General features: G+C 44.8%; 2 protein-coding genes across 8 annotated transcripts in view; both read right to left on the bottom strand.

Annotated features, from left to right (window-relative positions):
• Window positions 1–6,191, bottom strand: part of QKI (QKI, KH domain containing RNA binding) — a 155,381-nt gene extending 149,190 nt beyond the window's left edge. For 3 of the 7 annotated variants that reach the window (XR_014311800.1, XM_082730752.1, XM_082730755.1), the window contains exon 1: window positions 5,899–6,189. Coding sequence is in view for 6 of the 7 variants with exons in the window: in XM_082730752.1 (XP_082586878.1) it covers window positions 5,899–6,040 (142 nt within the window). In the remaining variant the exon portion in view is untranslated. Of the gene's footprint in view, window positions 1–5,898 lie in introns of all 7 variants that reach the window. The other 4 variants (XM_082730753.1, XM_082730756.1, XM_082730754.1 and 1 more) reach the window with 2 other exon arrangements.
• LOC309864872 (uncharacterized protein) lies at window positions 4,129–5,892 on the bottom strand. Its single transcript, XM_082730762.1, has 2 exons — window positions 5,394–5,892; window positions 4,129–5,317 (listed from the first exon to the last, which is right to left on the bottom strand). The coding sequence occupies exons 1-2, from the start codon at window positions 5,747–5,749 to the stop codon at window positions 5,236–5,238; spliced, it is 438 nt and encodes a 145-aa protein (XP_082586888.1). The 5' UTR covers window positions 5,750–5,892; the 3' UTR covers window positions 4,129–5,235.
• Window positions 6,192–13,724: the final 7,533 nt, after the last annotated feature.

The raw sequence follows: 13,724 nt of genomic DNA, 5'->3' as shown, positions 1-13,724 counted from the left end.
AGAACAAGCACTGCAAGTAATATTTTAAGATCTCTAAGAAATATCATTAATAAAATACACATACCTTTATTCTAATTGCCCAAAACTATCACCAATTATTACATAACTGGCTTAATCCCGTATTTTAAATAAACAGAAATCAAGAGGATAACAATGTCAACCTATTTATTAATTCACCAAACATCTGAGAGTTAGTGTACCAGGGAATGAAGTGGGTACTTTTAAAGAACTAATTCTAATAAGGGTAGGCAAACACAAGAAGAGATAGTATTACAACATGAAGTATGATGATAACTACAGACATTAATACTTAACACACAATGGATTGTATTTACAGTCAATTTTCATAACACAAACAAAACAAAATGCATTCACTAAGAAAAGCTTAATGCCATGCTTGCTTCCTATTAAATGAAAAAAAAAGAAGCTAGCTATTTTGGGCCCCAAAACTGAAATGCCAGTTTTTAAAAGGGGTATAAGCATTCCCTAACAGTGTCCATGAAGGGAAAAACACAGTATCTTGACGTCCAAAAAAAAAAAAAGGGGGGGGGGGTCAGAAAAAATAATGAAGTCCTGTCAATCACAAAAATAAAAAATTGGTACATAATATAATTCTGACTTCTTGACATAGGCTCTTTCACTATCCTGACCCTTTGGCACTAAAATAGATCCTTGGATATCTTCATAGTATCTGACATACCAATGGCAGAAAGTTGTTCAATGGACTCTGTCACTTAAGTTATCAAACGAATAAAACTCAAAAAAGGCACAGCATTTTCCATCTCCAACAAAGACAAGTTTTACTTGTAACTGCACCATCATAAATCAAATTGCATTAACTGTAATAAATTTCTCAAGTAAATTAGAAGATGTTCCAGTCAGATTTTTGAAAAAGCTGTTCCTATGACCACACTGGTTTAATTCTCTTAAGGGCCAAAAAGGTAAAAAAAAAAAAAAACAAAACAAAAACAAAAAGCTTACATATCTAAATATATTGGCCTCAAAAAAGTACAGGAAAAAAGATGCCCAATAAAGACGGTGGTGTGTGGGTTTGTGTGTGCAGGGGGTTGGGGGGGGAGCACACTTGTCTTTTGTCAAGGAAATCTAGTTCCTTTAAAAAGTAAACAAAACACCATTTTTTTTCTTATGAAAAACTGAGGCACTTTCCAATCAGCTTCAGGACAGTGACAAGTGAGGGATAATAACAGATATATAATGTGTACAAAACATTAAAAACCCAAATTAACTTTTCACTTTATATTCTCAAAGCCACTTAAGAAAAGGTGCTCCTACCAAACACACCAGCAAGTGCGATTAGCAAAGAGACCTATTTCTATTAATTCAATCACATTTTATCCTTGGGAGTACAGCCTTTACTACGAAACATGTAAACTGAATAAAGTTAAGAGAAAGGAATCACCTTCTGCCTCACTGAATGTACATGTACATTGAATATATACTCTGCCTTAAGGGAGTTAAGCTTCAGAAGTGCAGAATGAAGGTTGGATAAATGACCAAGGATACAAGTTATTTCCATTATTACTTTACAGAGCTGGTGACACCCCCTGGGTGAGGAGAAAAATAATGGAAGGACAACTAATTATAAATACCACGTCCTTCTCTCATCACTATTAATTCAAAGGGCTACTGTACAACTGCAAAATTTTTCTTCCTAAAGAACAGATTAATTACTTCAACTTAAGTAAATAAAATCTGTTTGTTAAAGAGACTGATTACTGTCAACAATGCTCCAGAAAAAAACGTTAAAATTTTAATAAACTCATATAGCAAATTCTCTTAATACCAACAAATAACCATATTAATTTTTGAAACAAAGTTTTCTGTAGACAAGGTATGTCCTCTGCAAAAAAATTTTGAAGTTTAAGAAAACCAAAGGCATAAAATATTTTCAACATTGAATGAATAAATGGAAATAAACATTAACATGGAAAAATGTTAACAAGTGAAGCAAGTTTTCATTTAAAAAAATTTTTCCCCACATTTTTAAAGGAGGGAAAGAAAACTGAGGTCAGAAAGGAAATTTATTAACGCCCCCAAAAGACCATGAGAAAATGAAAATGCATTTTCAAATCAGAAATGCAGAATGTAGTCTTTAACATGTTTGCTCATTTTTTCTGAACCACACACTAATTTTTCAAATACTTACGGAAGATTTAGGCTAGCCTTACTTATAATACATACCATGCATTTTTAATTTTCCCATCAGCAGCTTTAACCTCCCTCTGCCTAAAAAATGAAAACTCAAAATCTGATTTTAAAATCCCTAGTTCTTCCCTTCCCCCCATCTGGAATTTTTAGTCTAACTAATTTCATTTCTGGCCTTCTCAATTCCAATTACAATACTTTATAAAAACAGAATTTGCATTCAAGTACCACTGTTGCATGACTTTCATTTTCATGACAAAGGAAGTTTTTTTTTAATAAAAAATTTGTGGTAACTGCTCTTTCCCATGGATGGTCCCAGTTTTCAGTTCGGAAACTTCTCTTCAGAAAAGAGTTTAAGACTTTAAAACCCCGGTTTTATGTGTAATCATCTACTATGTCCAACGAAAGATTCTTAAAGTATTGAAAACAACTGAAATTACTCCCTTTATGTGAGTGGTTCAACCCAAAAAGCACTCACAACTTAAAAGCACTGTGAAGACACTTAGAGGAAAGTCTGACAATTCCTACACCTCCTTCCTACCCCAGACAAAAAAATAAATCCAAAAACCAAAAAGAAAGTCCATAGTCAAAATATAGGCTAAAGATGAACTTGGCATGGAATTGAAATGCTCAAACTAAAGCATTCAAGTTTGAATCAACTAAGAAAATAGAGCACACGTAAATCCCAAATTTGCAACTAGCCAAATAAAAGTTCTCAGACAAGCACATTTTTTGAAATCTACTCTAAAAAATATTTTAATAGGATTCTGAAATAATCATTCAAAATTTCTAATTATGAGAACATACATCTATTCTAAGTCCAGTACCTTAACTTGGTTTAATTAATTATCAACCTAAAACTTTAGCTTTAGGTTTACAGCTTTATCTAAATTGAAGAAATTTTTCCACCAATCATATGGAAGAGGAAAAATGTAACTCCTAACCACAAACAGAAGTCATGATTAATTTGTTTTAGACAATGACAGGCCACAAAAGGGGCAAAGCAAGTTGCCAAATTTTCAGAATAAAATCTGGCCCCCCAAAAAGCGATACATTTCAAAAAACGTATTTTTCTTAAGTTAAATTAAGTTTATTATAAGACTAACAATTAGAGGAAGCAGCTTATTCCACAGTAAGGAATAGCCCCTTTTCCTGTGTGTTTGTACTGGTCTGATTTAAAAAAAAAAAAAAAACAATCAAACTTCCTAGTCATTATGCTGTCCATTTTAAACATCCCAGCTACCACAAAGAAGCAATCTTTACTTAGGCTGGGGACTTGAAAAGGCTAAAATTCAAGATAGACCAAGATAAGGGATGGAGTAAACCACAATAAAAGAAAAAAAAAATCATTTAGAATGTATCCTCAGCTAGTGATCTCCAAGTTTTAAAATGCAAATGGTTATGATTTCCAACTACAGAGGAATCAACAAAAAACCTTTGTTAAGAGATAATGACATAAGTGAAATTCTAGATTTCGAAGATTACAAATTACTGAAGCCAACATTAGAAACTTGAACAGAGAACAATTCCAAATTATCATTTAGAGATTTTAGATCAACATAAAAGCAAAGTGTGAAGCCTTTCAGAACTAATCAGAGAAACTCAAATTATGTATGTTTTTAAACAAAATACGCATAAAGAGAAAATACTTCCAATTTTTTTATAACCTATGTCATTTGACTAAACTCAATATTTTAATATAAAGAATGCAACTTTAGCCCTAAATATTGTGAGACCCATTTTCATTTTAATGTCTATGAAAGATTTCTTCTAAATAACTGTACTAAAAAAAGAAACCTTGAAAGAAATTTTTAGAAATACTACTAAAACTTAATTTTACCACAATATCCCATGGCAGAAAAAGCATATTGTTTTTGAAATGTAACAAAATTGTTTCTATAATTTTAAAGAATGTGTTCTCAGTGTTTGCAAATACATTATGTATTATAACTCCACAAAATAACACATAAAATGATTTATTGTGATTTAAATTTCAACTAAACTTAATACAGATCCGATTATTGAGTACGTTATACACATTTTGCTCCAAACATTTCTCACGTTTAAAAAAAAAATAACTGGCGCCCCTTAGCGCTCACATTTGGAAATACTCAATTTAAGAGTCCCAGCAATTTTTTTTTTTTTTTTTGACATTCCAGAAAGTTTTCTGCCTCCACAATCTTTCAAATGCCAACACAAATAGAAAAAGCAGAACCCCTTAAAGGGACAGCTCAAGTTTTTTCTGGAGCAATATGAAATAAACATTTGCTGTTTCAACAGTGGGAAAAGCACATTCCAGTAAGGTTACTGCTGCTGTGTTTAACATATGTAAGCAAAAGCCAGGACGCAGTAATACCTAACAATTTCGTACTTTTAAAGTTGTTTCTATGACTTTCTTGACAACAAAAACTCCTGGGATTCTTCTTTAACCATCTTTAACCACGGAGAGATTTCCGGTCTTTTGTTCTTCGGTGACATTCCAACTCTCTATGCTTCAGATTCCTTCTCCCTAGTTCTATAGGAAAGATTTCGAAATTCCTGTGAAAAATCTAAAATCCACTGGTCAATTCCGTAAGACAGTTCTCAGCGTCAGGTCCTCCGGTGTCGCTTCTAGGAGAAAACTCCTGGCTACTCGAGTTCCAGAGCCGACTGCTCTGTTGGTCCTTCTTCGGTCTGCAGGCGCTCGCAGACGTGCCCCGCTCCGAGGATTCCGAAATCCAGAGCCACGCCACAGAACTTGTTAAAGAAATTCCAGAGTTGGCCCAAATTAATCTTCTTGTCGTGCTTCGCAGCGCGCAGCTCTGCACCACCGAGGCGTCGCTGAAACTTTTCCTCGCGGCTCCCCTCGGCCCTGCACCCGTCTTGGCTCCTGCGCGGCAAAGGCAGGCGGCGGCGTCCTCGCAGCAGCTCCCCGCCCGAGTTCTCTCCGGCCGGGACCACGTCGACCTCCGTCCTCGCGGTACTTGGCGTCCGCACCCCCGCCCGCCCGAAGTGAAGTTCAACTCCCCAACAGTTCTCGCTTCCCCCAACAAAAGGACACAAAGTGCTTTCCGCTGTCCTGGCCTCGGGCTAAACCAGCTCTACTTTCGCTCTCCCGCGGAATTCCTTTAAATCGCCCGGCCCCGCGCTACTCCCCCCGAGTGTCTGCGAGCTGCACAAACTCCAAAAAAGCAAAAGCCCCGCTGGATCCTCCACTTGGGGAACCGGCGGCGTCCTCCGGGAGAGACCCCTCCGGGAGCGCCCCGGGGCCCATGTCCTTCAGGCGCCCGCGGGGCGCGGGCCGGGCGAGGCCGGGCTCCTCTCGGGTAGGCCCGCGAAGCTCCCGGCCGTCGCGGTGCTCGCAGGCGCGGCGGGAAGCCGGGGCCGCGAGAGGGCTCGCCCTGCAGCCTTCCCCGGCGCACCAACTTGGGCGCCGGCCGCGCGAGGCCCGGGATCTCCGGCCCGGGGGGTCTCGGGTCCGGGGGCGGGGGGGGGGGGGGCGGGGAGGGGGGCGAGCGTCCCGCCGGCGCGTCCCGCCCGCGCCCCGCGGCCCCGACCCGCCCGCCGCCGCGCCCCGCGAGCCCGGCCTCGGCGCCGCCTCCATGCGCCCCGCCCGGGCCTCTCCGTCCCCGAGCGCACGGGCCCCGCCGGCCGCGACCTTCCCGCCCTCCCAACACGCTGGCGGGCGTCGGGTCCCGGGAAGAGGGGCCGCCGCCCGGGCGCGGGCCGCGAGGGGCCGCCGAGGAGACTCACCTTCGTCCAGCAGCCGCTCGAGGTGGTTGAAGATCCCGCAGAAGTTGGGCAGGCTGCTCATGAGCTTCTTGTCGTTCATCAGCTGCATCAGGTAATCTGGGGTGGGCTTCGGCTTCTCCTTCGTTTCCATTTCCCCGACCATATTCCAGGCTCCGCAGCTCACTCCGCCCGCCGCCGCCGCCGCCGCCGCCGCCGCCGGAGAGGAGGGAGGGGCGGGGAGCCCCGGCCGCCGGCCGCTCGGGACTCGGCGTCCCGCTCCGCTCCGCTCCCGCGCCGGGCGCCGGGGCGGCCGGACCGCGCGCTCGCCGCGCTCTCCCCGCCCCCGCAGGCACTTTCCGCCCGCGGCCCGACGCGCTCCCGGCCCGCCGCCGCTCCTCGGCCGCCGGCTCGGCGCGTCCCTCACGAGGCCGGCGGGCGGGAGGCGGGTCTCCGCGGGCCGAGTGCGGGCGCGGGCCGCTCGGCGCCGGACGAGGAGGAGCCGGGCCGCCGCCGCTCGCTCGGCTGGTCGCGCCCGCTCAGCCGCCGCCGCCGCTTCTGCCGCGGGCTCGGGGTCTCTCTGGGCTGGTCCCCGCCGCGGCCGCCTCTGCCGCTGCCGCCGCGCTCTGACTCCGCTCCTCCTCTTCCTCCTCCTCCTCGCCGCCTCCTCCTCCTCCTCACTCACTTGGCGGCGGAGTTCGCCTCAGTTCAGGCGGCGCTGCCAGCGGCGGCGGCGGCGCGGGGGGAGGGGCGGCGGCGCGGGGAGGGCCGGGGGCGGGCGGCGGGCGGGGCCGCGCAGGGCGGCCGTTAGCGGGGCCCGGCCGGCGCGCTCCTCCTCCCGCCACCGCCCCCCGCAGCCCCCGGCCCGGGCGCCGCCGCCGCGGCCGCCGCGACGTCTCCCTCCGGCGGGGTGCGTGACGGAGGCGGCGCCCGGCGAGCCCGGCCTGGGCGCCGGGCTGGGGTCTCCGCCGAGGCGGGCGACGGTGGCGGGAGGGACGGGTGCGGGGCCGACGGGTGGGGGAGGGCGCCGGGTGGCGGTGCTTGCGACTGGGGCGGGGGCGAGGGCCGCGCCGCTTCGCGCTCCCCGCCGCCGGGCCGGCTCGTCTGGCGGGCGCGGTCGGGCTGTGGCGTTAGGTGAGAGGGATGGCATGCGGGCCGCGCCAGGGCTGCGCTCGCCACCGCACGGCCCCATCCTCTCCTGCGTTACTATAGTTTTTTTAAAAAATCCTCTCGTCCGTTCTCACCCCCCACCCCAAAGAAAAGAATTTTTTTTAACGTCCTGTTGCTTCACGGGGGACTTTCGGGGTGGGCGTCACGTGGCCCGACACGTAGCCGTAAGGCCCGAGAGCGCGTGCGCGCGTCGAGTCAGGCGGCCACGCCCCTTCCGAGGGTCGCTCCGCCCCTGCCGGGGCCCCGCGAGCGAGGGGGGAGGGGCCGGGCCTGCCGCGCGCCTGCGTGGGGCGGGCCGGGGCCGGGGCGGGGGCTGGCGCGGGGGCGCGCCGTGGGGGGAGGGTTGGAACGGCGGGGCCGTCGGACCCCCAAATGGCGGGGTGGGGGCTAGAAGCTGCGGAATCTTCGTTCCCGGGTGTCGAGTTCTCCCCTGTAGGACGCGTTCCCGGGGGGCTCAGATTACTGCTCTGTCGTTGGTGGCATCGCACGAAGACATGCCCACCCACCGCCCCCCGCCGGCGTCCCCGCGGTCCTCCGGCTTCCAGAGCCACCGCTGCGGGAAGGAGCCTGACGCGCCGTGGGTTCCGCGTGGGCGCCCCTCGTCGCCCCGACGGCATCGCCACTACCTGTGCAGTACCTGGCCCAGTGGCGGGGCACGCCTCTAGGGACAGGGTCTGCGGTGATGCAGCGTCCGTTATTCTGAGACTAGGCTGCAGTCTGGAGCAGGCACCGAGCTGTAGGAAATACGGAGGGGGACGGGGACGTGAAGGGGGGATGATGTTGCACTCCGTGATGGCATCAGCGTGCAGTTTTGAAATGCAGCCGGAATAAGATCATGTACCTAGTTCGAAAAGTGGAAGTCTACGTTCACATTTGCCCACTTGTAAAAAAATGATACAATGGGCAGGAGGGTTTTCCTTGTGGTATGATGGATTTCAAATATTTAGGTTTGTTTGGGAAAGATTTCTGAAGTGCAACACTGTAGCTCTCTTTGGTTTATAGAATGTTGTCAGTCGCAAAATCTGCATCTGCATTCTCCTGCAAGCCTATTATGACATGTTCAATAAATGTAGACGAAATCGAACATCATACTGACCGTGGTGAGAGCGACAAGTGGCTGAAATCTGTTAATCATGTCTACTCTGTTTTAACTGGGAAGAACTTACATGGGGGTTTCTTGGTAAAATTTTAACTTCATAGAAATTCTGAGGAACACTTAAGTTTGAGTTGTATTGAAACTAGCTGAATTTTGAACAGATACTCTTTGAGTAGCAAGTAGCTTCTGTCCTGTTCATTTAAGGAACATTGTTTCTAAATTTAAGCTACTTTGGTAGAGGAAATGGAATTGCCCTGCAGACAAAGTGGACATTGAAAACATTTAACTCTAAAATATTTTAAGTTCTCCTACTTCCATTGCCATAGAATATTCGCCTACTCAATTACCAATTTAAAGGAAGGATTTTGTAAATGCACGATTTTCTAAATGCAGGATTTTGATTAAAAATAAACCTGTTGCCTCTTTAGAAACTAACCTATGCTACTTCAGTATGTAGCAAAATGATAGGTATTTTAAAGAGGACTTAGCTATTCAAGTAGTTTGATAGTGTAAAAGATTTCATTCCCCTTCTTAATCAGTTTCCTTATTTAGTAAGCTCCCAGGCCCAGTGCTAAATCCTTTACAAGTATATCTCATTTAATTTTCAAGGCAACCTTGTAATTTATGTGTGCTATTATCCCTGTTTTATGTTAGGGGAAACACAAGGAGAAGGAGGTTAAGTGATGTTTGTCAAGCTCATGAGTACTGGATCGGGGGATTCAGTTCCACTTACATTTTATCCGAAAGCCTATGTTCTAAACCCCTTTACTAATCCTATCCAGTAAGTCAGGTTGAAACTTTTAATGATGTTCCACCATTGTTGATGGGTAGAAATTGCAATTTCATATGGCTCACCTGATTCTTCTGGTAAGCCATCTTCTGGTAAACCAGATCAGAGTTAAAGAATCATCAATATTCATGTCCCACATATTAAATCTCATGTGGCTATAGCATTTATAACAGCTGCTATGTGTTGCCTTTTCAGATATACATAGATCACTTCTCTGCTCACAGTTCTGCGTTTCTCCTCTCAGATGAAAAACCTAAGACCTTATCAAGTCCTTCAAGACCCCACATGCTCTGGCCCCTGCTGCCTCACAGCCCTTGTTTCTCTCTTCCCCCAGCACACTGAGCTCTCCCTCCGGAATTCCTTCCCATCTTTAAACAGGCCAGGCATGCTTTCCGCTCCAGGATTTTGCACCTGGTGTACCCTCTCTTTGCAGAGCGTTCCTCTCGCATCTGTAAGCCTGCCTCCCACACTTTCTCAGGTCTTGCCAGAGAAGGTTCCCCTTACCACCCTGGATAACACATGCCAAGTACACATACGCTCCCTCTATATTCTATCTGCTTCCACCCCCACCATTTTAATTCTTTTTATAACATTTATTTCTACCAGACATGTTCTATGGGAAAATTTGCCTCTCCCCTCCCCCTACAATGTAAACTCCAGAAGAGCAAGGGCTTTATTTTGTTCTCTGTGGCATTCCCAACACCTGGAACAGAACAGTACATGTAGGCACTCATTAAAAATATATTCAAAAAAGTATTAAGTAGATCTTCACCAGAAACTGTGCAAACCCCTTACCTATATTCTTTTGATCCTTCCAGCAAACATTTAGGATAGATGTGAATAGCCAGACTTCAGAGGAGAGGTAGTTGGTGCTTCAGAGTAGTAAGCAATTGGTCCCACGCAGGCAGAACCGGGTCCATTCGGGGAGATGCCTCTGGAGACAACCGTGCTACCCACCATACCCCTTCCTTGTCTCTCTCACACTCCTGCCTCAGACCTTTTGGGTATATCTTACCCCAATTAATTACCTAACATGTAACAAGTGCATGAAGAATACAAAAATTGTTGGGATATATCAGTTGACTCCAAGAAGCTTAAAAATCTAAGAGTTACTATGGAAAGACTCGTTAATCAACATTATTACAAAATAGCTTTACAATATTCACAAGTTACAATGCACACATGGTGAGCTTCATGTTGAAGATCTCTATAATAGTGTTTTCACTATGAAAAACTATGTCATTTAATAGGTTGACACTAAAACTGTTTCCACATCTAACATCAGTAACTAAACACGAGTGGAAATATATTTTCTGTTCTCTAAAATTTGATTGGCTTTTATTTGCTTATTGCTATTCTTGACATTTAAAGTAGAAAACTTGAAAATTCCAAATATTTCTTCTCTTCCATCACCTTGGAGTTCTATCAGGAACTAAAATAAAATACTCTTCTTCGGACTTAAGAATCCAATCTTTGATGGCCTTGTGTCCCAAATGTGTTTGTGTTTTTGTTTTTGTTTTGTTTTTTAATCTTTAAATGTTCCTACAATGGAGTGGGGCTTTCCTATAATCTTTTGTTTATTGTCTTATTTATGTTTCTTTATTATCTTAGTAGATTTCTCAAGTATCCTTTTCAGTTGTGAGATGTCTTATCAGTCACTATTTTGGAAGTCTGAAAATGACACTTAATTTCTTAATGAACAAATATTTGAGTACCTAGTATATCGAAAGACTGTCACGAACCCTAAGGCTAAGCTGGGAGTTAGGATCACATACGGATGAAAAGTTAACTAATAAAAGTAAAGACAAAATGTCCTAAGAATGGAAATGAGCACTACCACTCGGGGCCTGGGAGCCTAAGCAACACAGCCCTGGGAGGTGGGGGGTATGGACAAGAACTCGGTCAGGCTGCAGAGCAGGATTTCCAGAAAGAGTAGTAGGTGCCAGTTTTTGGTTGGCCTCAAATGTCAAGCTAAAGTGTTCATGGAGAAGAGCATTGAGAATTTTTTAATACAAGGAAATGGATTAATCAAGCAATAACATGGATTCCTTTCAGTGAGGCATATTTATATAATCTCTTAGTGCAAATGTACCATTTGTAAAATGAAAGGCATTGCTCTTCACAGCTGTTCTGTTAATTGTGCTGCCTTTTAGAACCACTAACATGATAGTTGCAGATGTAATACTAACATTTAGCTTAAACCACTGCACAGTGGTTAAATGTGGACTGATGGTGTAGAGTTTCTACTCATTTGACCCTACATGAAACTTGAGAGGGAAAGACGTTCCCAGCCAGGATGTAGGCTTGTGCCAGGTAATCCCATCTTAGTTCCACACTTGAACAGAAACTTCAACTAAAAAAATAACCATCTGCTAATTATAGGAATATGAGAGTAAATTAAAAATGTGTTTTGTTTTGTTGTTGTTGTTGTTGTTGTTTTAAAGATTTTTTTTATTTGACAGAGATCACAAATAGAGAGGCTGGCAGGGAGGGGGTGGTGGGGAAGCAGGCTCCCTGCTGAGCAGAGAGCCTGATGCAGGGCTGGGTCGCTGGAGCTGGATCCAGAACCCTGAGATCATGACCTGAGCAGAAGGCAGAGGCTTAACCCACTGAGCCACCCAGGCGCCCCAGAATGCATTTAGTTTTGATCAACTTTCAGACTGATTCATGGGTTTACAATTGCAAAACGATTTCCATAGTGTTCCCCTAGAGTTGTTGATTTTCTGTTTTTTCCCTTCGAGATCTGACTCATTCAGGATGGACCTGTAATTAGACTTTTTTTTAACATATTAAGCAGATACAGAGTGATTCATAATCTATGCATTAGGGTTTTGTTTTGGTTTGGTTTTTCAAATGTACCCTTTATATATTTATTTGTTTTAAGTTAACTCTGCCCCCAACTTGGGCTTCAAACACATGACCCCAAGATCAAGAGTCACATCCTCTACCAACTGAGCCAGCCGGGGACCCACCCCTCTCTGTGTTAGTTTTAAATAACTAATGTGAGTAAACATTTTTTGTGAGCAAGGACGTGCCTACTCATGTCCAAGTCATTTAATCAAATACCACTGTCCTTTACTAAAATTTAACTTATAGCCTAAAATGCTGCATTTTTCCTGTACATTTTTCCTGTAATTACTGTGTATTTGTACTTTCTAAACAGTTTTTTATAAGATTAGAACAACAAGAAGAGGACTGACATTTATAGAGTCCCTACGAACTGTTAAACACTTTGGTTATGAGCTCATTGAGTACCTGGCAGCTTCGAGTTAATTATTACCCCTATTTTATAGTGAAGAAGCTGAGACTCAGAGTTAACCAAGTGATGTGACTCTTGTGACGCAGTTAGTAAATGCTGGGAACCAGATTCAAAGCAAACCTCCTAAGTCCTGAGCGACTCACAGCACACTTCTGGCCGTTCTGTCAGTTAAATTTGGGTGCCCCAAAGCTGTGTCTTGAAATGACTAAAATACTGTCCTCTCTGAGTCCGTCTTCTTTCAGTATCCTAACCAGTGATGATGTTGAATCTTTTTCAAACATTAAATTCCTACATCCCGCTGAAATGCAGGTGTCCTATAGAGAAGAGATTGCTGTGTTGGGTATAAAAAGCCCTTATTCTATCTTAATGAGCTGTGCAACACCAAGTAAGTAATATTGTCTCTGACATGTGAACTGAGCAATCTCAGAAGGCTTTGAAGTTCTAAAATTCTGAGATTCTAAATAAGATGTTCTCACCATATCAGCAAGCTGATTGTGTTGGAATTTGATTTCTGTGCCTAGGATAACCCCATGCACAGATGGGCGGTCATATGATGGCAGTAAGAAATCTGTTTAAAATTCTTAGGTGTCATTTTTGCTCTGCTTACTGAAAAAAAAAGGTCATATTTTTGGATATTGGTGTTCCTTAGACAATATAATACATTTGACTGAAATTCTTACATTTTTATAATTAACAAAAGGTTAAAACCAAAAAATTTCTTTGTTTTCTTCCTTTCTCTCTCTCTCTCTCTCTCTCTCTCTCTTTTTTTCTTTAACATGTTACAACTGAAAAAGTGGAGCCCTACAAAATCATCTCTAGAGTTCCTAGTGGAGAAACTTACCACTCCGAGGGCGTAACAATTCCTGGAGAGTAGACTCCAGGCCTTTTCCTCTGTCTGCTCTTCTGATGGTTTACACATCGTCTTCTTTTGGTAGTTACCTGTCCTGAGGGAATAGAAGAAAACAAGAAAGAAAAAAACTTAGACCTACTTGGTCTCTAGGCAGGGCAGGCAGCTGTGTAAGCTGCTCCCCAGTCCAGAATACTTACCTGAGTAAATAGTAGCATCAGAAAACCCTTGCCTCCGGTGACACAGGGAAGACAAAAGGGGAAGAAGAGGCCTCGGCGTCTGCTACTGTGCGAACAGTTTTTGCAGTGCGATTCCACAATTCCTAAAAAGCCCTTTGGAGTGTGAGATGCCTATTCCCACCCCGCAAGAACCCTACCATTTGTGGCAACAGGGGCCCGGGCATCCATAGTCCCCCCCCAATCTTTACTAGGTCAGAAAACAAGTACCTCCTGTTTTAGTATAAAAGAGGCTTTGTCAGAATCACTTTACGTATAAGGTTAAAAGCAGTTATTCACAGCACTGATACTCAATCAGTACACACCGGTAAACATTCTCCATTTTTAAATGTTGAACTATTTCCACACCACTCTGGGCCTAGTTCCTTCTCGTAGCCACACTGCCCTGCCCTTCCCGCCGAAGCCCCAGGAATGCCTCTGATCCAGCAACTGAAGAGTGATGCTTGGTGCCT

Source organism: Mustela nivalis, assembly GCF_964662115.1.
Source record: "Mustela nivalis genome assembly, chromosome: 5".
Classification (NCBI taxonomy): domain Eukaryota; kingdom Metazoa; phylum Chordata; class Mammalia; order Carnivora; family Mustelidae; genus Mustela; species Mustela nivalis.
This window is presented reverse-complemented; position numbering and strand designations above follow the sequence as displayed.

Excerpts from the sequence above, each read along its gene's own strand:
- LOC309864872 (XM_082730762.1), bottom strand. The coding sequence starts at position 5,749 with ATGGAGGCGGCGCCGAGGCCGGGCTCGCGGGGCGCGGCGGCGGGCGGG. Across the intron at positions 5,318-5,393 it reads CCCGGGGCGCTCCCGGAGGG|CTCGCAGACACTCGGGGGGA; the intron begins GTCTCTCCCGGA and ends GAGTTTGTGCAG.